General features: G+C 41.9%; 1 protein-coding gene across 1 annotated transcript in view; it reads left to right on the plus strand.

The window, feature by feature from the left end:
- The first annotated feature begins 6 nt into the window (after positions 1–6).
- The window catches only part of MPPED2 (metallophosphoesterase domain containing 2), a 171,995-nt gene continuing 145,125 nt past the window's right edge, over positions 7–26,876 (plus strand). Inside the window, exons 1-2 of the mRNA XM_029956908.1 lie at positions 7–113; positions 5,749–5,997. Coding sequence (XP_029812768.1) covers positions 5,870–5,997 — 128 coding nt within the window. The 5' untranslated portion in view covers positions 7–113; positions 5,749–5,869. The remainder of the gene's footprint in view (positions 114–5,748; positions 5,998–26,876) is intronic.

The following is a 26,876-nucleotide window of genomic DNA, read 5'->3' on the forward strand; positions in this document are numbered from 1 at the left end:
CGCCCCCGCGCGCCCCCCGCGCGCCTCCCGCCGGCTCGGGCCGCTCCGCGATGGATCGCCTGCTCGTTGGGCGCTGAAGGCATCCCCGGGACCCGGAGCGCAGCCCGGGAAAGGTAATCCGCCCCGGGAAGGGAGGCGGAGGGCGGGGGAGGGGGAGGAGGCGGCCGGGCGCCCGGTGCCGCGCGCGAGAGGAAGGGAAAAAAAATGCACACACAAAGCGGAGCCCGGGTGAGAGGTGCCTTGTCAGAGGCGCGTGCGAGGGGCTCGGGGGCTGCGGACCGCGGCTGCCCCGGTGCTCCTGACGTTCGCACAAGCGGACGCTTCCCGGGCAATTCGGAACCCGAGGAGGGCGTATTTTCTACCCCAGAGCGAAAGCTAATTCTTTTTCAGGAGCGGTCTTTCTTCCACTCCCCACCTCGCCCCTCTGCTCATCTCCCCTCCCCCCTCGCCGCCCCCCAGTGCTCAGCCCCCGACCCCTCTGGGTCCCCACCTCCAGCTCCCCTCTTTAGCCGGGATTTCTTTGGAGGGGTGAAGGGGGTGTCCGCGAGGGGCATCAGCGAAAGCTAGGCGGCAGGGATGGGGGTGGGGACGAGGTCTGCGCGAGCTGTTTACTAGAAAGTCCCGGGGTTATGTGTTCGAACCGCCCCGGCCTAGGCCCGGGTGCATTGTGTTGGCCCGAGCGAGGTGCGGCGGCCGGGAAGGCATCGCGCAGCTTTGTGCTGGGTCTGCGCCCCGGGGCCGCCCGCGCGCGCGCCGCTCTCGCGCGGGGCTTTTTCTCACCCTGTCCCCGCGCCCCAACCTCGCTGTCCCCTGCCGCCTCCGGTGTCCACGACCGCCGCCTGCGGAGCGAGTCGGCCACCCGGGCCGGGCGGCGGGGAACGAGCGACGAGAAAAAGTAACCGTTGCCGCCCGATTTCTTCTCCAGAGAGGCAGGAGTTTCTTTGCCTATTTGCTTGGATCAGGGTTATCTTTGTAAAGCCTTTGAATTCCGGGGTTTTGAGGCCTAGGAGGTGAAGGGGGCATTTTTCTAGAGATTGGGCAGGGAGTTAGAATCCACCAACGAGAGAATTTAAAGATGCCCCGGTGGGGCAGATTTATAGAACATTTGCCACCCACCCCCCAACATACCCCCAAATTAAGTGTAGATGCCGGTCATGAAAAACGTATAATTGATTTGAGATGCTGTAAACAAAAACAAACAGATCGGGGTGGGAAAAACAAACAAAACTTTAAGGGAAAGAAAAGATTTCTAAAGAGGGGGGGAAATCCGTAGCCTCCACTCCCCCTTCCAACGCTTGCTGGCTCCCTCTCTTCCTTTCTCCGGCGCTCCAGGAAAGCTGCCGGGCAGCGCCGGGCGCAGAGCCGGGAGGCGGCGGCGACGGCTCCGGGCGCCGGCTCCGCTCCGAGGGTTCGGGGATGCCAATGCGCCCGCGAGGCTGACGTCGGGGGCGTGGGGCTGTGATGCTCGAGCGAGGATGGCGCGGTGTCAGAGCCATTGGCCGCCGGTGGTCATCAATCAATCTGGGGCTGGGGGAGAGAGATAGAGAGAGAGAAAGAAAGACAGGCGCCCAGCGGAGCTCGGGGCCGCGAGCGCCAGCTCCAGCAGTGCCAGCAGCGGCGGCAGCAGCGGAGGCGACGGTGGTGGCAACGGGGGACTGAGCGAGTAAGGCGAGCTGGTGCTCCAGGAAGGAAGGGGGAGCTAGAGCCTGGAGGAGCCGGCCGTGAGCCGGGAGGGCAGGGCGAGTGTGTGTGTGTGTGTGTGTGTGTGTGTGTGTGTGTGTGTGTGTGTGTGTGTAGTTGCTGAAGGACACCCCCCTACCCCGCAGCTGCCCACCCTAGATTTAAAACAAACAAACCAATCCAAAGTAGAGAATTCCGCGCCCCCCGCCCCACCATATATAGGCTCCACGCATTGCCAGAGGCGCAGGAGAAAAGTCCTGCCCTTTCTCTCCGAAAGAATGTGCCAGGCTGGTGTCCGCAGTGCTGGAGACAAGTTCAGGTGTAAGTGCGACGGGCGGGAGGGCGCTCTGTGGACAGAGGCACGTGGAACTTTGTGCATCTCTCCCAAAACCCTGGCGGAGACGCCTCTGAGGAGGCTTATGGGCATTGCTCCGGGATACAGGGATGAGTAACGGGAGGTGGGCATAAAAGAGTAGGGTGTGAGTTGAGAAAGCGCTCGATCCGTTAGGCAGAGGGAGGAGAAAGCGAAATTTGGTGGAGTTGGAGCAAATGAGTTCCAAAGTCCAGCCAGGCGGCCCGGCGATCTTCTTAGGGCTAGTGAATAAAATGAGCATCCTTGTTTAAAGGAGGAAAGCACGGGCTCCTTTCTCATAGGCTGTGCGGTGCGGGCTTGGGTAGAGAGGTCATGAGTTGTTGCTTTGAAACTTTTGGTAAATTGGACTTCGGGTGGCTAGGAGGTGGAGACAGTTATTTAGTTCCCCAGTTTTTAATCCTTTCATTGCCGGCAGACTTTAAAAGGTTTTACAACTAGATTCCTGAAAAAGAACATTGCAAGTTGAGTAGCTTAAGGGACAGAGACGTGATTGCTATCTAGGAAATGCAAAATGAGCCCACATGATTTTTTTTTTTAAGAGAAAATACTAGCACTAGCATGAATGTTTGGCAATGTCAGTCCCTTTTAGATTTTTCTTTAGGATTCCTGAGATTTAGTACCAGGTTCTTTTGTTTTGTGGAGCAAATGTACTGACGTATAAAATGAAAATTAGAAAAAAAGGAATACTGCTCTCTTTAAATATTATAATAAAAAATGATGTTAAGTGTAATGAGGATGAGATGTTCCAAAATCTGATCATTTGGAAGATTTTATTGCTTAAATATGTGAAACAAAGTGAATCAGCTTCTGGATAGTTTTTGGCAATGTATCATTCTGCCTTGTTTCATGCTTTTTCCAAATTTCTCAGGTCAAAGGAGGGCCATTGTCCCCTCTCTCTGAGAGTTTGCTAGGAAAAAAAAAAGTCTTCCATATGTTGGTGTTTAATATCTTAGGATATGTTCATTTTGTGATGTGAGTGGGGGTGAACATAGTAGTTTAAAGAATACACCTTTTCTTGACTTGTCTGTAAAGGTTCCTGTGAAAGTTTTGAAGCTTTCTACCTCAGTCTGACAGTTTCTTCAAAGGACTCCAGATTAAAGAAGATAGACACTGCAGGTGCACTCTTCCGATAAAACATTTGAAAGAGAACATGGTAAAGATGAATTCAAATAAGGTGCCAGCCACCCATTTAGCCTTTCAGAGTTACAGGGGCCTGTGCTTGCTGATGAAAAGATATTCTATTTGTCTTGCGGGAGCAAAGGTGGAAAGAGGTACAGATGTTCAATTGATAGAAAAGGCAATCCTGGCTGCGCTTTAGGGTAGACTGGACCCTTGAGGACTGTGAATTGATCACCTTCTAAGTTCTCATCTGCTTCCAGTGGGAGGGTCTAAGTCATTGCTTAGATATTTACATAATAGGTGTGTACATTTTATTTCGAGGCCGTTTTGCTTAGTTTAATTAGTGAGTTTACTCCAGAAATATTTAAACTGATTGTGGCACAGAGTGCAGAGATTGTGACTGAGAGGTCACAGTGGTGTAGACATGAATTTGTTTCTTTTGCTTCTTAATGTTCTGTATCTCACACAATAGACATTGATGGCAGGAACATAAGAATTGCCATGTAGTTTTTACACCACTCTTTAATTTATGCAAACACTAAGTTCTCGCAGTCTGAAAATGCGTATTTTTTTCCCTCTGTGCTTTGATGGCTAACATTCTTTTTAATGACAGTCATTTCTATAACAGGAAGATGTTTTCATTTGTATTTACTTTTCAGAGTGGCGCAATTATGCAGTTTTGCGCTTCAGTAGTGTCTCAGTACTTTGTGTCTCAAAAGAGAATTACAGTACTTAGAACAGGACTGCAATTTGAAGCAGGTGTTGTGTTTTACTGTTATGCAAAATAACAGTAAAATATAATTGTGGGGGAAATTAAGGAAACAGCTGCAAACTTGGTATGAAAACTGCTGCATTATGATTTGTAAGCAGTTCTTCATAGATATCTTACATCAAAGGAGCAGGGGAAGATTTTAATTTAGTTAATCCTACTGGCCTGGTTGTCTATCATCTGGTGCTTAAAGGACTTCTACCTCCCATGAAGTCAGAAAGAAGAGAGAGCACCCAAAGTGACACTTTGTTTAAAATGCCAGAACACCAGGGATTCATCTCTTGGCAGTGGCCTTGTGCATTAGGAACGAAGGCAAGGTGGGTGTTATCTAGCTTGCTTTGCTAATATGAAGAAGGCAACGGTTTGAGTAGAACGCTGTGGAATTTCTTAGCCCAGCTAGCATATGGAGGACTACACAGCCCCCGGGTTGTAAAATAATAAAGTAAATGGCCTATGGCAGGCCATCTGCCTTTTGCTTGATATTTAAGGTGTTTCATGCCAAATGTAAATCTAATCTTATTATTCTAAATATTTTTATTTGAGATAGCAGCTAAGATTCCCAGAGCTTAATGGGGCACACGGCAAACATGTTCTGATGTGGAGCACTTAAAGTAAGAGCGTGGGTTACGCCCAAGTGTTACTGAAGGAGCATGCTACCCGTTTCTTCTCTACTGCATTGATCAATCGCAACAGCCTCAGTGCAGGGATCTGCTTTCTCAGTCTTTGCGCACCTGCCGTAGAAATAAACATCCTTGCAACAAATAATATACTGATATTTATCAAAATAATAAAAACTAATAGAAATTTTGAAAGAATGAAACCAACTACTGAGAATTACACAGCACCAAGCAAGAATGAGATGGTAGATGTAATGGCTGCCCCCTTCAGTGTTCTCTTTGGGCTCGGAAGAGGGGCCGTAATGAATGCATCTGGCGTAGTGGTCCAAGCCTAAATGTGGTTGACTTTCCCCCACGTGACTGGAGTGTTTAAAGAAATTGTATAACGTTTAGCAAGAAGGATTTGCCTTACCATAACATTCTTGGCCAGAGTGGAGTACAAATGTATACCAGGCATTGAGTACCAATGTTTTTGGGGACCTGCTTGTGAGAGAAAAAATTATGTGTAACATGCATATATTATGTATGTATTATAGTTACACACTGGTATCTATTATAAGTGCAGCATTATATTTTATTTTATTTATCTTTTGAGAGAGAGCGAGCACAAGCACGCAGGATCCAAGTTGTCAGCGTGGAGCCTGACAAAGGGCCTGAGATCATGACCTGAAGTGAAACCAAGAGTCAGATGCCTAACCGACTAAGTCACCCAGGCACCCCTATAAGTGCAGCATTTTAAATTTACATTGGTCATTGTGTTATATGGCTGTGCTAAACATTGATATTTCAAATTATTCTTTGACATCAACTCTGTACAGACCAAACATTCCAATTAGCAGGGAAGGTTTGGAAGATTCTCCACTTGGAGCGCAAACCGTTTATAGTGAGACACCATGGCAACTGTGGATATGCCCCTACCGTAATTCATTTTAAGTGCCATAATTATAATTAAAGAGGAAATCTTATTTTGAACACCACTGAAGTGGTTTGCTAGCAGCCAGCAGTGTTACATGGAGTGCAATGTCCACTCTGAAGCACCGGCAGGGTAGACGGTTGGAAAAGGTTGTATGCACGAGGCAACAACTCATATTAAGAGTTTTCCTGAGCCAATTGCATGTCCAGATGTCATATCTGACGTTTCTTAAACACCTTCTTTTGCCTTGTTCTCATTTTATAATTTTTTTTTCCAGAAACACACAGTGGTATTGATGTGTAGATCCTTGGGTTCAGAGGTTGGCTGAAACACACCATGCCCGCTTCCATCCTTTGCTCCGGAAAGCTGTGAATTGCTCATGCCTATAGGGAGGAAGGATGGCTCATGGGATTCCTCCTCAAGGCAAAGTTTCCATAACAGTGGATGAGTACAGCTCAAACCCCACCCAGGCATTCACGCACTACAACATCAACCAGAGCAGATTCCAGCCGCCACATGTACATATGTAAGTATCACTCATGAACATAAAAAAAATGATCAATCAAGAAAATAGAAGTAAAATAAGAAAGTCACTAATGACTTCTGCCAGGGAGAATAAAAGTTATATGATTTGTAAAACAGATGGGTATACGTGGTGGTTCTGAATACAGCTCAGAGGAATACTCTACATCTGTGTAACCTTCTCGGTTTTCAGAGTACTTTCAACCATAATTTGACATGAGATCATCAGATCTAAGGGGTGGTGGTTGGTTGCCCACATTTTGTGGACAACAAGAGAGATTAAGGTATTTGCCTAAAGCCACACAGTGACTTTTGGAGGAGTCTTCCGACCCCCGGTTCAGTTTGCTTCATGTTGCATTGTTTGCCTCCATGATGAAATATTTCTTTAAAATTTCTGTGGTCCCCCCCCACACACATGTCACCCCACCACCCCTTTACATTCAGCTGAGAAATAGGCCTAATTGGGACTAATTGTCCAGCCACTGCTCAATCCATTGTCTTGCCTGTTGCTAGTGGAACGTGTGCTGCATGCTGCAGGACTCCAACTATATGAAGAACAAAGGATTAAGGGACAGTCGGTTCCAAGAATTGTACTTTTCTCTCACTCCCTAACACTACTGAAGTCATGTTTCAGTTTTAAACTGTTTAAGGAACAGAGTGTGGGAGAAACCCAGAGGCAAGAGCTTTGCCGCACCTGGTGCACACCAGCCCGTTTCTCTTCCTCTGCTACAGGATGTGTGGGGCTCTCATCAGAAGGGGCAAAAGCCCATCATCTCCCTGGTTTATTCAGTGCCTGGTGTTCATTCTGTTAGACCCTTCCAATGTCTTAGCATGAGTCTTTCATAGTAAGAGGAAACCTCTTTCAAAACCATTATATAGTCAAGAGAGAAAGGAGGTTAGGGCTCTGTTTCTTGACTTGTATTTTCCATTCCTGGCAGAACTGAACTTGGGGCATGTCTAAGTCACAAGCTCTTTTTTTTAGTATTTGATTTATTGGAGCATTTAAAAACAAGTAGGACCCCTTCCCCCCACACCCACATTGAGAACACATTCTCTCTCTCTGTGTCTCTCTGTATCTCTCTCGGTCTCTCTGTCTGTCTCTCTCACACTCTCACACACGCGCGTGCACACACACACACACACACACACAATTTAGAAACACTGACCAAACAAAAGGTCTCTCTCTTGACTGCTTGGATATTAGTGCGAATACCAGGATGTTACTCTCTAAGTACATTCTCTAGAGCCACACTCAATTATCTATGATGGGGTTTCTGGAAGGAAAAAAAAAAAAGAAGAAAAAAAGGAAAGAAATCCTTGGAAATGGTTAGTGCTAAACTCTCTTTGAAGAATTTTATACTTTTTAAAAATCAGAATATATTCATGATGATGAAGGATTCTTAAATGATTTTAAGAAAAAGGTTTTAAGGTAAGATTTTCCTTGGTTAACATGGCTTTTCTGAACAATAACTCTGTTCATTTCAAAATTTTCCTTTTATTCTTCTGCTCCTAATGATTTCTTTTTCTTCAAATATGTTATAGAATTTGTGCAAGCTGGACTTAGGATACCTTTAGCTCAGTTCTGCCAGTGTGACGTTTTGTATTAAAGAATCACAAAGAACTTTGTGGGTTCTGTTTCCTTTTAGGACAAACCTACTTTGTTTTGCCTCTAATTCCTTGGAAGATGCCTGATAGGGAATATCACCTTAAGTCTTTACTCATCCGTGACCATAGGATTCTATTGGTGAATGGCAAATGAACAGAGATATTTAAAAAATCATGTAACCTTAGAACTAATCTGCTTAGAGCTACCCATGAGAAATTCTAAGGATCAAATTATACCTTTTTTGAAACTTTCTTTCGCTTGTGAAATGGGGTTTGCAGTGGTAGCCCGACAGCTGTGTAGCCCTTTTACTGGACTTCCCACCTTGGACTAGAGGACACTTCTGCAGTCTGGGTGCAGCTTTGCCTTTTCACCTTTCTCACCTGCTGAGGGCTTCCTATCTGAGCCCTTTGCTCAGCCACGTAAGTTGGTTCACTGTCACCTGAGCACACCTTGGGCCTCTCTTTCTTGGTGCCATTGTTTTTATTGCTTCTTCGGGCTGAGACACTCACATTTCTGTTCACTCATCAGATGCCTCAAGGCAGTTCAGGCCTCTTTGCATCTGTAAAACCTCTTTTATCTCTCCCAGTCCAAACTGACTGGCCCCCTGCACTTCTCAACACAACACCCCTAGTTGCTACGTCCCCCCATACCACCTGCATTATTCTCTCTCTCTCTTTTTCTCCCTCTCTTGTTCATTTCCGAAAAGCAGTGATTGAGAGCGGGTAACAGGTATTCAGAAATATTGATTAATGGATTGATTGATCCATTGACTTGACTGTGCATTGAGATGAGATGTTGTGATTGAGATTTGAAGCTTTTCCCTGGAAGTTTTCTGTCCTATCGTAATATTTTTAGTGTTTGTATGAAGGTATGAGTGGTACTGTGGAGCTGCTGGCTCACTTTTCCTCTGCTTCGTGCCCTTGTACGGTGACTGGCCCATGCTGGGCATGCAGGTCTCTTGGGTAAATGTGATCATGTTATATTTCTTTATATTTAAAAATGTGCTTAGTCTAAATAGATATTTAAATGGTCTGGAAAACATCCGTAAAATATTTAGTCTAAAATTTATTCAGTTTTTCTGAAATTTTCAACATGTCATGTCAGAAGCTTTTTCCTTTTCCCCAAAGATATTTTGTCTTTCCGACTTGAATAGTTGCTCATTGTTTTGCATGGGATCCTTAAAATTTTTGCTTTCCTCTTTCACTTACAGCTGAGGTCCATGAAGACCTGTAATAGATCACCTGAATTGGAATTCCAATTCTGGTCCCTTAAGTGATCTGTTGTTTTCTTTCACACAAGCTATGGTTTGCTTGTATGTTTGCTTGCTTGTTTTTTGCCTTAATTAAGGAATCCCTAACTTTTCATTTAGTTTAGGTAGTCTCACATCAATTTTGTGACCCACCTTTGGCACTTTACTTCTCTTCTCCATGCCTCAGTTTACTCATCTGTACACATTTGCACCAAATGGCAGCTATGGATCTTTGTAGGTCTAACATACTGAGATTAATATTGCTATTATCACAACATTTATTTGCAAGGGGTTGCTATAAGAAGAAAACGTAAGATTTGTTCCCCATCTCCATCAAGCTCATCACTGATTTCAGAGTTTCGGGAGATTTACTACTTGGTCTTGGTTTGGTTTCTCCTGTGAGTTTTGACTAGGATGCCACCAGGCTTTTTAAGAACCACTGACCTTCATCTCTGCCTGTGACATAGGGAAGTTTTTTAAATTGAAGTATAGTTGACACACGATGTTACATTCATTTCAGGTGTACAATGTAGTGATTTGACAACTCTGTACCTTATGCTGTGCTCACCACAAGCGTGGCTACCATCTGTTATGGACAACACCATTACAATACCACTGACTATATTTCCTGCGCTCTGCCTTTCATCCCCATGACTTCTTCATTCCATAACTGGGAGCCTGGGTCTCCCACTCACCTGCACCCATTTTGCCCATCCCCCTACCTGTCTCCCCTCTGGCGACTACCGGTTGATTGTTTATATTTCTGGGTCTGTTTTGCTTTTTGTTTGTTTGTTTTGTTTATTCTTTTGTTTAGCTTTTTTAGATTCTCTCTCTATATGAAATCATATGGTATTTTTCTTTAACTTAGTGCACTTAGTATAATACGTCTAGGTCCATCTATGCTTTTGCAAATCGCAATATCTTAAAGAAAAAATTTTTTTAAAAAAGCAATACTATGTGACCTTGGGAAAGAATATTTAAGCACAGCTGGAGTTGACAGGGCAGAATTTAGCCAAGAATTTGTGTGCCCTTCTTATTCAGATTCTTGAACACAACGATAGACGTGATGATTGAAAGCCAACAATTAACAGCGCTTCACTTTTCTACAGTCTCTCCATTATTTTCTTCAGGCCCACACATCCAATAATCCCTCAGCATCCAAGGCAGAGTACTGAGAAAATTATTCAGTATTTAGTATATTTAATGTTGGTGTGAAGAGACACTGAAGCAGCCAATGTAGGTTGGCACGCACCATAAAGAATTTGTATATTTTTAATTATCTGAGGCCTAATTAAATATAAAACCTTTTTTAGTAGGGTAGCCAGCCATCTCCGCTTTTGCACTGAAAGTCCTATATTCTGGGAGACCTCTTAGTCCTATGCTAACCGGGACAGTTGGTCACCCTACTGAGGTTAATTCCTCACCTTTTTCTTTAAGGATTGGTTGTTAGTAAGCTCATCTCAAATTTTATTTTCAGTTTTAGTCACTTTGCTTGTCTTTGTCTTCAGTTGTCAACACCCCTGGAATATCACTTTGCTCTTGTTCTTTCACACTTGTTTTTGGGAGGCAGCATAGCATGGTGGTTGACACTCCAGTGGAATACGATTGTTAGATTTAAAACCTGGTTTGCACCACCGACTAGCTGTGTACCCAGTCGTGGACAAATGTATTAATTTCTCTGTGCTTTCTTTTTCCATTTGTAAACTGTGGATGGTAAAAATAGTACCTATCTCAAAAGGTTGCTGTGAAGGTTAAAACACTTACTACTTGCAAAATTCTTAGAGGAGCTGGTAGTACATGGTTTATACTCATTATATGTTTAGCTATTATTACTGATTGTTTTATTTATTCTGCATTTTTTTATTCTAAGCTGTCTCAATTAATTTTGAAAATCAGTGGAGTAAAAATAAATGAATAAGTAAGAAAGTCACTGGTAAGTTTTGTCCTGTCTTCCTCAAGGAATCATCCCCAGCAAACTTTTCTGGGTGGGATAGTTGGCTCTCAGGGTTGGCAGGTATTCTGACTTCTTGGTGCCCGTCAAGGCTATACACAACCTAGGATTATCTCACTTAACTTCCAGTTACTCCTTGGGAGTGACAGTCCTAAGGGGAGAAGGAATCCAGTGAACTGAGTGTTGCCTAGTTATTCTCTGTGAAATCACTGCGGCCTTCCTCCTCTTGGACTGTTCTCAGGTTCTCAGACCCCCATCAGTGTCTTAGGATCCTTACCTATGTTTGTGGTTAAAACAGAAGCATCAAGAATCAACTATAACTAAGCAGGATTGAGTGCAAAGGGCCAGAGCTGTGGCTAGGGAGTGAGGACAATATTCACGTGATAGCAGAGAATGTGGTCTGAAATCAGAAATCGATATACAAGTGTTGATCCTGCCAGTTACTAGCTTGGTGAGTTACAGACAAATGACTAAGTCTTGTCGTCTGTAAAATGGGTTGAATGACCCTTTAAGACAGTCATGAGTATTCAGTGAGGTAAAGCACATGACCTATAATGCCTTAAGGTAGCACTGGATACCTAGATGCTGTGATACCTAGATGCTGTGATAATATTTACTATCTTGTGTGTATGGTCTTTTGTCAAACAGGTGAACATGAGAGAAGTTTTAATATCTTCTTTCCCGAAAATTCTTGATTGTATGAAAGATGACATGCCCAGCTTGTGTTCTTCTACTGTATTGCGTTGTATTTGCCAGTATTTGTGAGTCAAAAATGGTCTGAAGCTTTTAGGGTTTCTTGGTGATTCCATACTAAAGTCTTATAGGATTTGGGGGCGGTTTTTTTGTATGATCTGAAGTAACATGTTTTGTGGTGGGAAATAACTGTTTATTTCAGGTCTGTATTAGGCATCCTTAGGTGCCAAAACAGTTAGAAGAAGGAATTATGGAATTCCTTTTGGTTAAAAAAATATACAAGTATGTAGAAAAGAATACCAGTGTTACTGGTGATTATTTAGGGAATGAATTGGGGGAGGGAGTGGTGGGTAAAGACTTTCATTTTTTATTTCATATACTTGTATGTGGTTTGACTTATTTTTATAACAACTATGTAACACTTCTATGAGAAAAACATTTTTAAGAATGATGAAGATGTAATTTTTCTACAAGTCCTTCTGCTTTGTCTGTAGGATTTGCACTCAAGGCTGACACAAGTGTAAATCTTCTACTTTCTTTGGGTCTACCTTCTTTGGGTGGCACTTGCTTTATTTTATGTTATAATCAAGGAATAGACCAAAGGCTATTTATTGGTTCAGTGTAATTCAACTTGCTCATGTGTGGGAAGGTGGGGGCAGGTGTCAAAGATGGTGGCTCCTTTTTCATCCTATACCTGAAGGGAAATTTGAAGTATTTTCAGGTTCACTTTTGGAAGCCATCAGGGTATACGGTGTGTGTAAAGAAATGGCTTGCAATAGGGGACAACTTGATAGTACTTCAGGGAACCTATATGGTAGTCCTGCCTTGGTCACTAATTAGATCTATGGCCATATTGTATGCTGGGCCTCTCTTAAATTTCAGGACTTGATGCCCTTTGGCATCATTGCATCCTACTCTGTCTGGCAGTTTCAGATTTCTCCAGCTTCTTATCTTTACATCTATTTGACATTAAGAACATAAATCCCTCATCATTAGTAGTATTCTGTAGGAAAAGGATACAATGGTGAGGCATTATGGGGATATGGTGGAGAGGGAGAAGAGATATGACTCCCTAACTCTCACTCCAGAGGAAGACTAATATCAGTGAATGAATGAATATCTGGGGTTGTGTAAAATTGTACTTTACTAACAAGGTAGAAATTCATCCTTTGCTCTGGAGCTGGGCTGCATTAGCCGTTTGAAAAAAAATTCTAAACATTTTTTCTCGTGGTAAGCCCCTCATTCTCATTAGACATTTATCACTGGCACGCACATTAGCATGGCCATAATTTTTGTTAATGTTTTCAATCTGAAATTCATCGTGGAGATGCTGAATGGCCCTTTGCCTTTGCACTCCTATGTAAACACAGAGTATTTTTCTTTTCCTCTCTCATTTCTTTTCAAAAATAAGTTCTTTTTTCTTCTATACTCCCTGAGGGTACTGGTCTTGTGGTCCGTGACAGTTTGACTTCATTTTAGAGCTGACTTTTTTCTTATTCTGTAGATTTCTTTGTTTGCATTCAAGCATTAAAAAGGCAACCTAAAATTAGATAGTTTTTTTTTTTTGGTCCATATGGATTTGTTCTTAGAACCCTGGTTGTGTGTGTTGTATAACTAGGTAGTATTTTTTGTTTGTTTATTGGTTACTTGACTTTCGGGGAGGGGAAAGAATTTTGACAAATAAAGTCAATCCCATCTACTGTGGTATGCCTGGATTTTAAATTCTGAATTATACCTACATTTATAGAAATCAAGAAAGATTCATATGGAAAGCATGGCCATAGTCCATAGACACATCCTGAAACTGGGAAACCATCAGATCACCTTTCTTTATGTATTGAATCTATCTCCTGCTCTACGTACAGTTTTTGTTATTTTTTTAAACTTCCTTCAGGGGGATGTTTTGAGAAAAGCATACAAAATGGCTAACCAGGAAGTTCTGCAATAGGGAGCCTGTATTTGAGACATACTTAATTTTAATTCTGAGATTTTTAGAGCTTATGACTGTATAGATTTCAAGATACCGAAGCAAAGCCAATGTCACTGAATCTACCGTGTGTTGTATAGCAAATTCTAGGTCATTCTGAATTATTTCTGAAAAGGAAAAGAATCTTGCTGAGTCTCCAAAGATCTGTTCATCAGCTTGTTTTTTTTCCTTTTCAGTTTTCTCTCAACTCTGCTCTTCCATATTTTTTTCCCTTTTAGACTTCCACTGCTAGAAGTTTCAGTAGCCATCCTGGCATGGTTGGGCTGTTCTTTCATTATCAGTATGGACAAAACCACCACCGTTTTGCAGACCACCATGTTAGTTTGCCCTTTTTTTTTTTTTAATGCAGAAGTACACTTGGAGGCTTTGTCTGTGTAGAAACACTAACTCCGCAAAGAGGAAACTCTGTTGGATTTATTGGCCCTCGCAGTATTTGGCTCTGCATATTTTTATTCTATTTTGCTTTGAAGGTTTTTTTCACCCCTGCAATTTCTGTCCCTGTAGAAGGGTAAAATGTACATAAGAAAATGCATTTTTGCAGGCTTTTCATATTTTCTTCTTTTACCACAAATCAAGAATATAAGCCCCTCTAGTGGGTTTAAATTTTTGTGCAGTTTTATATTAAGTAGTAAAGCTCTTGACATAAGTTGAAAAAATAAAGGAAAAGAAAAGCTAGTGCCATTAATAAAACAAACAGGTAAGTGTGCAGTAGTACTTGATATTATTGAACTTTAAAATTCCAAGTGAGAATTAAACCTTTCTTGTTTCCCCTTTTGGTAGTAGCTTCCTTGAAAGATTGCCATAACACACACTCTGCTCAAGCCCATTTATGTCTTTGTGCAGAAAGCCTCTGAAACCTTTCAGCTCAAAGATTTGATAATTCTTGGATTGGAAAAATATCTTTTCCCATCTTGTGGTGGGCTATTTTGGCATTTATACTGATTGCCTAAAAAAAGTGGCTGACTTGTGGTATTTGGTTTTAGGTATTTGGGCCACAGACCAAGTTTCAAACCGTTTACATATTGCACACTTACTTTAAAATGTGTTTTGCACAAAGACTTAAAACCGAAATCAAGAAAAAAAATTAAGTCTTCCACCAGCTAAGCATGTTTCCTTAATTTCCTGATTTAGCCTTTTGCTATGACATAGACAGTATCCCAGCTCTATTTTAGTTCTGAGTTTTGGAACATACTCGTCTTTTTGTTTCATTTTGCTCTGCTTTGGGACTTAAAAGATAACTACAGAAACCTGTATTTATCAGACTGTATTAGATACTTTCTTTTTGAAATCACAAATACCATACCTATTGCCCTTGGTCTTTCCTTATACTTAACATATTCCATTTTTTAAAATGCTACCAACTTTTACATACTAGTCCTGTTTGGGTGGGCAAGGAATGTAATGAGGAAATGTGTGTTTTATGGAGAAGAGAGACGGAGGGAGGGAGGAAGGGAGACAGAGACAGACAGACAGACTAGCAGATATATTCATTAGACCGTTCCTCTTTCTTGCAGTTACAGTGTTTCTGGCCTTAGGCTTGACTGTGACACCAAGAGAATATGTCAGCATCCCTAAACTTTAGTCAACAGAGAGATAATACAAATTGCACCTTAGCTTTCTGGAGTGTGCCTGCCAGCCCCACATACGAATGAATCCAGCCCTCCCAAGGATCCGGATGGAAATTTGTGACCCATTGACCTGTTCTGATCTCTGAGAGAGAACAATTTGTTAGGTCCTTTTAGGTAATTCAGGCTTTAGGTTTGTATTTCAATAGTTAAAAAAAAAATCCGTTTGACAAATAACAAACTATAAACTGGCTTTTGAGAAATGTAAGAATATCTAAAATTGTGATTTCCCAAGGTTGGCCATCTGTTAGTATCTTAGGAGACTTACCATATGTTGTGCTCAAATTCTGACTTTTACAGGTTAACTTGTTTACACTTTGTTCTTAACCCTCACATTGTGCGCACAACTGGTAATATCAAAACCTATTTGGACTCAACAGATTTAGAGAAAAGATGAGGCGGGCGGATGTTTGGGACAAACAAACGAGGAAGGAGGTGTTAACTCCTAAAGGATATTAAGTCCTCATTCTTCCATCATGCCATTCAAAGAAGCATCTAATGTTTTCTTCTCCATGTGAAATATAAAGGCTTGGGTATCTGTTCGGTGCAGTGGCGTGAGCCCCGTCCTGCCCCCACACCCACTGACAATCCTCAAAATGCAGAAGGGAAATAATAACCTCGTGGGAGGCTGATTGCCCCACATTGTGCCCCTTGGTGGTGGATGGCTGTCTGTTCTGCATCTCTCCATCTCGACCCCTCGACGTTAACGGCAGCCGGCACGCTCCACTGTTTGTCTTGGAATTTGATACCATCATCTTGGCAACCAAACTGGGACCTTTACTGCTCAGATTGTTTGTCATTTGTTGTTAATTATCTGTTACCATAAATTCTGCACTTTGAGAAAAAAAGGAATGTTTTGAAATATTTCCTCCAACATGTGAATGGAGCTTCATTTTCTGTGGACAAAAGAGGGGGAAAAAACCAGCTCTTGGGGGAACTGGTTTCAGGAAATCAAATGCCCTGTTTTTTCCAGACAGGCTTGTAGATCCCACTAACGGAGCCAGAATTTGCAGAGAAAGAACCTTTGCAATTTGGCAATGGTCTCTAGTTGTAAGAGGTAGCCCCCTTTTAAGGAAAAAGAAACTGTTTAACTTTACATAAGGGGCTTTGTTTTTATCATCGTTTCTTTGCGCCATAATTGTGTTTTGCATGTGCGAGAGCCTGTTCCCTGCAGTCGGTTCCTTCCTTTCAAAGGTTATTAAGACAAAGCAGTCCAGAGTGAAAAGTAGCTTCTGCTTACCTGCCTTTATGAGGTGTTTATTTTGTTAAGTGTAGAATTAAAATGAGCTTTCTGGCCATTAGTGGATTTTAGTCATGCCCCCACACTCTGCGGGAAGTTGTGTCACCTTATAAACAAACAGTGCCGTTTTGCGAGGTGCTGTGCCCCGGGCTGCCGGAGCCACTGCTGGACTTAGTATCTTACTAAAGCTGTAAACAGAGGAACACGAGAGAGGGCAGAAGGAATGCCTAGATTTTGGAGGGGAGAACTCAGGAGCGTGCTGCTCAGCAGAAATCTAGGCACATTTAAAACTATTTAAAAAATGAAATCATTTGAAAAGCTCCTCCCGCCCCCCTCAAATCCCTAGTGTATCCAGATTCCAGTCTGTCTCTCCACCCCCACGCCCCTTGTACGTGCTTCGGTATATCCTCTCCCACTAGTGCCTTAGTTTACCGTGGGGATCATAGTAATGTATGCTTCACTACGTAATAGTGAAGTTTGTATTAGATGATGCTTAGAGTTTAGTAAAGCACTTAGCACAGCATCTCAATGCTCAATGCATGGTAGCTATTAGTATCAATAATACTGTTCGTCATGATCGCATCCCCAACATTAACCCTTGAGCTTCAGCAGATTGTTAATGGCAGCATGTGGGCCATCATTACCATAACTCTTTTCGATGCCGTTAAAATGTGGTGTGTCTGTTTTATTCTTGTTAAGAAGTTTGTGTTTTTTTGTTTTTGTTTGTTTCCTTCTGCTTTTTAAGTTTTTAGGGTCTGTGCTGTCTCCCTAGGGAGTCCCACACTGGGAGGGAGGGATTGAGTCTGTGTGAGCCTACTGATAGCCGGGGGCACAGACTTAATAAACTCTTATCTCCCTGCCTGCTGCCTGAGACAGTGTGACTCTGAAAGAGATGTCCCTTTACTGGAGCTGTGGAATTGACTTGGGTCTGCTGCCTTGGGTTTTCCCAGAACCAGAGCATGTTCTCCCCAGGCTCATAAGGAATCATGATAATAGTGTTGTTTCTGAAATAAAGCACCATCTCTTCATATTCCACTCCCATTATCCTTTCATTTCCTCTCAGTGCTTTTTAAAGAGAGTACATTAGGTATGTGTGTGCTTTTTTAGCACATGGATTGCAATCAGACTTTAGGATTAAGAAATGTGTATTAAATTAGTGTCTCAGACTTAGTAACAGTTTGAGTATGAAAAATAAGAGACGGGGGAGGGTACAGAGAATGGCGGTTGGGGGAAAAACACCCTCAGACTGCGCTGGGGGAGGCTGGGAAAAGGATTTAACACTTTGGATTTTTTAGAAGCCATTAAAAGTCTGATGGGATCAGATTACCTGACTGCACATCTGAAACATGAAACTCTTGCCCTAAACCGTGCAATTGAGTTAAGCTCAAAATTCAAGGCCTCCCCCTAAGACTGGCCTCTGGGTAAGCCTCATTGTGAATCGCGAAATGATTTCCTTTGAGAAGAGCAAGGACTACAGTGAGGTTTTTATGGCCAATTTAGTCTGTACACTGGTGCCAGCCAGACATTTGGCAGCAGTTAGTGCCAACTTTGGTGATCTGTCCACCGATTTTTCCCAAGGTCTTCGATCCTGTCTGGTTTTGGTGCTAACATTGAAGGGAAGACACGTTGTAAATCCAGCTTTCTAGGCACACCTCCTGAGTTTTTTATTTTTAATTTTTTCCAAGTGAGAGGTACTGAGAGGTGTGGGGAGAACAGCAGGCTGGTCCACTGCCCTGCATTTGGAGGTTTAGAACGGCAGAACTTCCTCTTTACAATTTTTCCTCTTCCTTTCTCACTTCTTTAGGGGAGCCCCTGCCTTTTCTCTGGATTACGTGAACCTTTATATAGTCCCTGACTTAGAGTGGGTCCACATGGGATTTTTCGACTTTACTATGGTGCAAAAACGATATTCATTAGAAATTGTATTTGAAAGTGGATCTTTTCGTGGGCGAGCAATCCATGATTCGATCCTCTCCGGCGATGCTGGGCAGTGGCAGCCACAGCTCCCGGTCCGGATGCCGTCATGACCGTCAACAACCAAACACTCCCTATCATTCTTTACCCACACACCCATTCTGTTTTTCACTTTCAGTATAGTATTCAGTAAATTGCATGCGATAGTCCACACTTTATTATGAAATAGGCTTTCTGTCAGATGATTTTTCCCAGCTGTAGGCTAATGTAAGTGTGAGTATAAAGTGGGCCAAGCTGAGCTATGCTGTCCGCAGGTTCGATGTATTTAACTTAATGATATTTCCAACTTAACTATAGGTTTATTAGGATGTCACCCCATTATAAGTTGGGGAAGATCTGTATTCAGAGTGCCTACAAGTAACGCTTTCCCTTGGCCCCACTTGTCATAACTGTATCTTTAAATTATTTGTGAAATGACTGTCTTCCACTAGGCTGTGAAAGCAGCGACTCTGTCTTTTTAGTTTTATCTTTGTCTGCTTCTTTTGAGAGCCCCTGTCATAGTACTAGACACATTCTATACACTCTCCAAATAACTGTTGAATGAATGAATGAAAGTCGAGCTTGCTAGGACTCAGTTCTCCCTTAGCTTGTACTCCTTCAGGAAGTTGGTGCTGCCTTGTCATCATCCATTCATTTGGAGAGCATGTCTTTAGACTTGACCGGATACTTGGTTTTAAAACAGGTGACTTCAATAAGTCTCCTGTGTTTTTTTTCAGGGGAGAGCTGGATGAAGCTCCGAATGATTAGTTCTGATATTCCCACACTAATGCTATAGTCTGTCCTGCCTTTGTTGACATTTACATTGACAGTAGTAAATTCTCATTTCTAACATAAGAAAAACATCAGTTTGACTTTCATTTAAAAATTTTTTAAAATTCATTTATTTTTGAGAGAGAGAGAGAGAGACAGACAGAGCACAAGTGGAGGAAGGGAGAAGAGAAAGGGAGACAGAGAATCTGAAACAGGCATCAGGCTCTGAGCTGTCAACACAGAACCCAACATGGGGCGCGAACCCATGAACTGTGAGATCATGACTTAAGCTGAAGTCGGACACTCAACTGACTGAGCCACCCAGACGCCCCATCATCAGTTTGACTTTCAACTTGACCTGAAAGATTTGGGTTTCCTACATTGTTCTCCAAACACTGAGGCCTCAGAAAGTATATTGTTTTAACGCCTTTGTCAAATGCTCATTCATTGATCCTATTTGGAGTCAACAATTATTGGATATAAGCGTAAAGTTAATTAGGATATATTTCAGCCTGATTAGCAGCAGTCTGCCTGACAACTGCCCTTAATATGTGGAGATGATGTGAAATGAGGACCGTGAAACCGGGTCATCTGTTATCATGGGAACCATGTGCTTTGCAAAAGGCCAACCAGTTTTATTCTGTACTGGTATGTTTTGTACACAACTTTATTTTTTTTTAATGTAATAAACTTAATTATTAATAAGGTCTTATAAAATAACTATTTTGACAGAAATCTGTGTTTTGGGTTAAGTACAGATAACACCATCTTCTCACCACTGGTGTTACATAGGAGTTGAAAACCAAAACTTTCTGAAAATGTGGCATAAGGGAAAACAAAGGAAACTCAAAGTAAGTAAGTATATAATGGAACTCTGATCATGGGTGACTAAACCACAAACCTCTTGGAAACCAAATGATTCAAAAAGCCCTGAATAAAGTACCAAGCTTAAGGAAAAATTTTATGTGGAGCAGAACTTAAAAGAGGGGAGATAATAAGAAAAAAGAGGTTTGCATTGCAAGCACTTTGGGGCAGGAAGTTTGTAACTTAGGTGCCTGATCTCAGGCTTTTTCCCCCTGACCGTCTCCATGCCTGTGTCTCCTGAGGAACGTGTTGTCCAATTAGGCTTTCTGGAGATGCCGTTTGGCTGAAGACCTACTGGAGTTTCTGGACTTCGAGGGCTGGACTAGAATTGGGGGGAGCTTTTTGCCTTGTAGGTAGAAGCCCTTTGATGGATCTGCCTCTTTGATAAGTACCTGTGGTGACTGGCAGTGACATTGTTTAGGTAAAGTATGGTTTAGTAATTGAGGAGTCAGTGCTCCTTAGTATATGAAAATCTTTCTTGAAAATAGGGAAGACACCAAAATCCACATGTGCAATTTAAATGAGCTTGTATTCTGCATTATAAATATGCACCGGATGCCAAGTAGAAAACCGGAACATTCTCTCAGGATGCTGTTAGGGCCAAGCGGAATCTCATTAGGGACAGCTTCAAAGATCAGTTCCTCGTGTCCATAAAAACAAGTGTAAATTATCTGGTGCGCGCCTGCTGTTAGCAGTTGCGCTGTTGCATTATGCATGATCCAGACTGCGCAGCGGAGGCGCGGGCTGCACGGAATTCTGCAATATATGTGGGGATTTCTCCACCCAGACACACACACAGATATATTTTTTCGGTGCTGAGTCCTACATTTTGGAAATTTATTGGTGTCTTTTAGTTAATGGAGGGTACCATATATAACCTGCTCCTACATTTTTGATGAATTGGAGTCAGTTCAGAGAGGCATGATGAGGCTTTGAATTGTTTATATGAACAACCAATCTACTCAGATTTATGTATCTCATGTGCTCACGTACAGAGTCAGATTAGGGGCCCCTGAATGTGTTCACTGCATATAGAATTGGGTGGATTTGTTTCTACCATTCTCCCCTTTTTGGTCTCTTCGGTATATTTGTAAAATAATGTGAATATTCCATAAATTAAGAACACGTAGTCAGGTTTAACGCACGAGGCTTTAATGATTAGTTTGAGGATAAATGCCTCAGGGTCTGGAATATATTCCTGAGCTTTGCCATATGAGGAGATAGAGAAGCAGTAGAGTGTAGTGTTTAATAAGAGGGTGGGCTCTAGAACCAATTCTGTCAAGGGTTGAATCTTGGTCTGCTTTTTACCAGTTGTGTGGCTTTGGAGAAGCTACCTGATCTCTCTATGTTCTCATCTGTAACTGAGGGGAAGCAATAGTACTTATCTCATAAGTACTATGAGCTGTCCTGGATGCTAAACCAGTTGATTATGTAGAGTATCTAGAACATTTGCTGGGACACAGTAGGTTCCTGTCAACGTGTTTGCTCGTATTGGTGTTACCAGCATTGTTATCAGAGGTGGAACACCTTCCAGCGCAGCTGGGCAGGATGAGGTGCGGCGCACCCAGAGATGCAGTTCATAAGCATATGCGGCATGAGTGGACATGTACACGTGAGGCTCAGGGCAGGCAAAGTCAGGGAGCAGTTACTTGCAGTGAATTGGGGAAAGCCATTAAAAATATGAAATAACCTAATGATATATATCTTTGTTGTCCATATAACCCAAGAAGATAAACAGGAGATTTGGGGAAAAGGGTAAGAATAAAAAAAGAGAGGCAACTTTCCTATTACCAGGGTCAGAGAGTGTCATAACATCTCCTGTTTCCACTTGTTTCTTAGAGCCTAGTCCCAGACAAGAAGCATGTGGGAGAAAGATTTAAAACAACAAAGCAGCCTTACACTGTATCATATTACATTACAGCTCCCATTACCTCCATTTTTACATTGGCAGATACAAAGGGTTGGTCAAGATATTATTTCTCTTTCCAGACTAGAAGCTCGGTCAGGGCAGGGCTGATGCTGGCTGACCTTGAACCCTCTGCAGTGCCCAAGGGCTCAGTAATGAAATACATCTTTGACAGATTAATGAACAGTCCTCAGTATGTATTTATGTAATTTTGTCTTCCTGGTAGATTCTCTCTGAATTTAAAATCTTGCCATCGTCTTTAGAGAGTCATTCCTGCAATTGTAATACTGGCCAATGGGTTAGTTATTGCCAAACTTAATTGCTTCAGCATTCCTCTTTCCCGTTTGCTGAAGATATACCCCCGGGGCCTGGTGTTACTCACTCATCAATACCTGAGGGATGGCTTGTTGGTAGTTCTCATTTTTTTTTAATGTTTTATTTATTTTTGAGAGAGAGAGAAATAGTGTGAGCAGGGGAGGGTCAGAGAGAGAGGGAGATATAGAATCTGAAGCAGGCTCCAGGCTCTGAACTGTCAGCACAGAGCCCGACGTGGGGCTCGAACCCACAAACTGTGAAATCATGACCTGAGCTGAAGTCAGACGCTCAATCGAATGAGCCACCCAAGCGCCCCTCATGTTTTATTTTTAATTTATTTATTTTGGGAGGGAGCGAGAGAGGGAGGAGAGAGAGAGAGAGAGAGAGAGAGAGAGAGAGAGAGAGAGAGAGAATTCCAAGCAGGTTCCACGCTGTCAGCATGCAGTCTGATTCAGGCTCAGTCTCATGAATTGTGAGAACATGACCTAAGCTGAAACTCAAGAATCCAATGCTTAACCGACTGAGCCACTCAGGTGCCCTGGTAGCTCTCATATTTTGGCACTAAGTGACTGAGGTTTCTTTTGCGATTCTATAGTCCTTGAACACCTTTTTTTTTTTTTTTTTAAATGACAACCTTTAAGATACTGGCATAAGGCACAGAGCTTTTTGCCTTAATGGAAGTCTTGGAAACCACTACAGGTAGGAAGGAAATGAGCAAGAAGAGAGTGGGGAGTCTGGGGGAAGTTGAGTGTCACTGAAAATGTTTCATTTAATGAGTCAGTCAGTGAGTATTTACTGGAAGTAGCAAGGTGGGTTGGGACAGTGGCTGTTTCGCCTAATTACTTTATTCCCAGTGTATAACATATATCCGCTATAATAAATAAATGGCTACTGTTGAATAAATGTCGTGTTGGGTCTAGCAGTTAGAATTGTGTAGAACTGTAAGCCACCCATTGTTGTCTGCTAGGGGTGTTTTGCCTATTTTGGGACATAATCAAATGCACCTGAATTAAATAATATTTATTGAAATAATCATGTGTGCATTATCATTAATAGCATATCAAGGTGTATTATTGTATACTTGTTTTATGTGCTGTGCTCACTGTGAGAGAACAACGTGTGGAGAATTTTACATATGGCCAGTTGGTGATTCAGAGAGGTGGAGCAACCTAATCAAGGTCACACAGAACTGGTGGTTTGCAGGTATAGTCTTTATGACCCTTACTGAGCAGAAAGTGCTTAAGAATTTATAATGCAGATAATAAATTTGAACTGAGTAGGAGAAGTGAGGGAGAATTTCCTCAAGAACATATCTGAAATAAAGTCATGTTCATTTGACAATTACGTTATTTAAATTGTTTTCTGATTTTATTTCTTAATTTTCTTCATAGACGTACCCCAAGATAGTCAGAGTATCTTCAGGTCTGACTCTTGTCCCAAACATGAAAGAAGGTAGGCTCCCCGTAGGAGGCATCCTATGATGGAAAGCAGTATAAGTTAAACAGGAGCAGCTATTTTCTGCCCTCGGGATCACACTTCACTCTCACTTTATAATATTTCCTCCTGCTTTTATCACTCTTATGTCCTTTGGTTCCTCTCAAATTTGGCAGCATCTTCTGGATCCCAGGGCTCCAGAAAGCATTGCCATTTCCTACACAGGGACTACACACGCTTGGAGAGCAATTGCATTTTTGCTAGGATGCAGGAGTTGAGAAGTGTGTAACCATATGCTGTGGACTTGGATAATGGGTCACATTGCAAACAAGTTAAATGATTTCTGGGCCTACTGCTTGCACTGTGTGGAAATGAACAAAAACTACATGCTTTTAGGTCTTTTCCATTTGGAGACACAAAGATGAAAATTTGGATGCTTCAAAGCAATGAATTTTACAAAGTTCAACTTGAGTACTGTTTTGAGACCTGACTGTGGCTGAGTATCAAAGATCAAGGGTAACTTCAAAGGCACTTCCGTTTTTGACAAGTTCTCAGAGGCTACTATTTGGAAATGATGTCTCTGACCAAAGAACAGTGGTGTTATTGCACGGAAAATTGCTCCTGTTATCCGTAATCAGTGTTGGTGTCACTTGGTAGACCATTGAAGTGTGTCTTCTTCATTAAGATTGAGAAACCCTGTGGCCACGAGTCGCTCCACAAGGAGCGTTTCCAGCCACATGCAATTTCCTTCTTGGAAAATGCTCTCTGTGGCAGGTGTGAGGTATCACACGAAGCTTCTTTATGTTGAAACTGCCACTGGGCCCAGTGACTCTGGCAACGGTCCTTCTTGCTTAGGGTGCCACAGATCTCTCAGTAAGACTCTAGCCAAATGCCCAGGATGTTGGTACGATGGCTGACAGCTGGGCATTGGTTCAGTCGCTGGTAGTTAGCCAGAAGTACCTGTTAGATCTTTAAAAACTGAGCATCACAGAAAGCAGAATTTTTCCAGCTCTGTTTCTTTTCTGGGAGGTTCAATGATGGTATTTGGCAGCAACTTTCACAGTGAGTTCTAACTGTTGAACTTCATCATAGGAAAAATTTCTAATAAAAAGCTCTAGTTTTGGGTGATGATTAAAATTAGTAGTTCTGGAATGATCAACTCACTAGGCGGAGAAGTTCATAAAATATGCATTGTGAGGGGTCCAGCTAGTGAATATATTGGTTGTAGCAATCTGCATTTTACTGTAGAAATTCTACATCCCTATACGCATGCACACACACCCACAGATCAGTGAAGGTTTAAAATTAAATATAGATGCAAGTGCTTACTGAACACTTCCATAAAACAAATAAAACACTGGACATTGTTTGCATGTGTGTTGAATACCTCAGCTAATGATTACTCACGCGGTTGACCTTGTTTTCTATTGAGGGCACCAGGAAGCCACATTATTAAGCATATTGGGTCAATTTGGGGTTTACTGTTAACATCATTTTTCTTTTTGTGGAGACGAAAAGGTCTTCAGGCTGATCATTTTCTTTTCGTTCCATATTCGTGAGTGGGGGGGCGGTGGCTAGCATGATTTTCGCATGACTCTTGGTCTGCTCTATAAATAAGCAGATTCAGTCTTTTGTTTTCAATGTAATCAGCAAGATTGCATTTGCATTGCTTGTAAGTGAATCACATAAGTGAAATTACATTGCCTGCATCTCATTTGGTATCATAAAATGTTATGGGATGCAGGCTGTTTTTCTCCAACTAAAGTCTTGAGTTGGTATTAGGGTGCTTGCTTTCATTTTCCTTTGTGACCAAATTTGTTGCATTCTACAGAGCTGTGGCTCATATTTTCACGTATGTTAGTTGCTGGAGAAACACTCGTTTGTGTTTTCTAGAATGAGCTAAGATATTGGTTCAGTAGGGGGTAAATGGGGTTTTAAGACCATCTCACATCATGTAGCAAGTGATTGCTAATCGCTTTCTGTCGTTTGTGACAACTTCTGCTTACTAAGAGTAAATGCTAGTCACTCTTGGTTGGAAGTATAAAGCAATCTGAAGCTTTTCAGGCAGTTGGCTACAGAAAATGGTTTCCATAAAACCAAACAAAAAAATAAAAACCTCAGTTCATCATCATTTTATTTATTTCTTTAGTGACCAGTATAAAAATGTGTCTCTTAATTGGCCCTTCAAAAGATATTCATAAGGCCAGTGACTAAAAAGTCATTTTAAGATTCCCCCTCTTATTTCCTTGAAAATAAATAATTGAATACCACAATAATGATCGCTGACTTCAAGTCAGTAATTTCAGTGACAAATGAGAAAGCCCTATTTCGCAAATCCCCCTCCCTGACTTTTTTTTAATTCATGAATTTTTAAGACAAGTTGAAGAAAAGGTAAGAGTTCTTAATCTATAACACAGGGTGGTTATCCACAGAACCTCTCTGTATTAACTATATTATTGACACACCCCACAAATCAGCAGGCGGCTAGTACTGAATATGCCCTTTGCTAAATCAGAAGACTTCTTTCACAAATAAAAAGCATGCCAGTTATAGTGAAGCGCAACAGTGAAGGTGCTTAGTAATGAATGGTGATCTTTGCTTATTTGGAAAGGCGTTAGTCGAGAGAAATGGGAAGAATTAAATGTGAGTGGGAAGTTAAAATAGGACAGCATGCGTTTTCTTTATCAGAAGAGAAGACTCGAGGATAACTAAGCCCAAGAGGAAAACTAACATTCTAACAGAGCACATTTTTGGGGTAAGATTTTGAAGGAGATAATGCAATTTTGTGTTCTAGTATTACTTTAAAAATTACGTATCCAAAAAAAATGTCCTATGGAGGGAGAGGATGGAAAATAGCTTCTTTTTAATTAGTAATCTTGAAATTGAGGCATCACATGTGTACGGAGAAGTATACAGATTAACTGTATTTGACTCAATGACTTTTCACAAAGGGGACATACTTGTGTGACCTGTATCACATGTAGCTTTAAAGATCATTTGTTTGTTTTAGTCTGTAAAATGATCTTCAGAAGTCCTAAGAATTGAAATGTTATCGTGCTTTTCAATAAAATTTTATTAATAAAACTTGTAGTGGACCTTTGTTACTATTGCTGTGTGGTTTATAAAAAAAGGTAATTACACGCATTGGGATCCCGGTGGCTTCCCTAAGAGTCTTCTGCCTTGGATGTTGCATCTGTGACTACTGTGACTTTTATTTAAACTGGTCTCGAAGGTGAACTTTTCATTTGTAGTCACTTAAAATTTCCTGAAAGCTCCTGTCTGTGATTTG

The sequence above is a fragment of the Suricata suricatta genome, chromosome 11 (genome assembly GCF_006229205.1).
Source record: "Suricata suricatta isolate VVHF042 chromosome 11, meerkat_22Aug2017_6uvM2_HiC, whole genome shotgun sequence".
Taxonomy (NCBI): Eukaryota; Metazoa; Chordata; class Mammalia; order Carnivora; family Herpestidae; genus Suricata; species Suricata suricatta.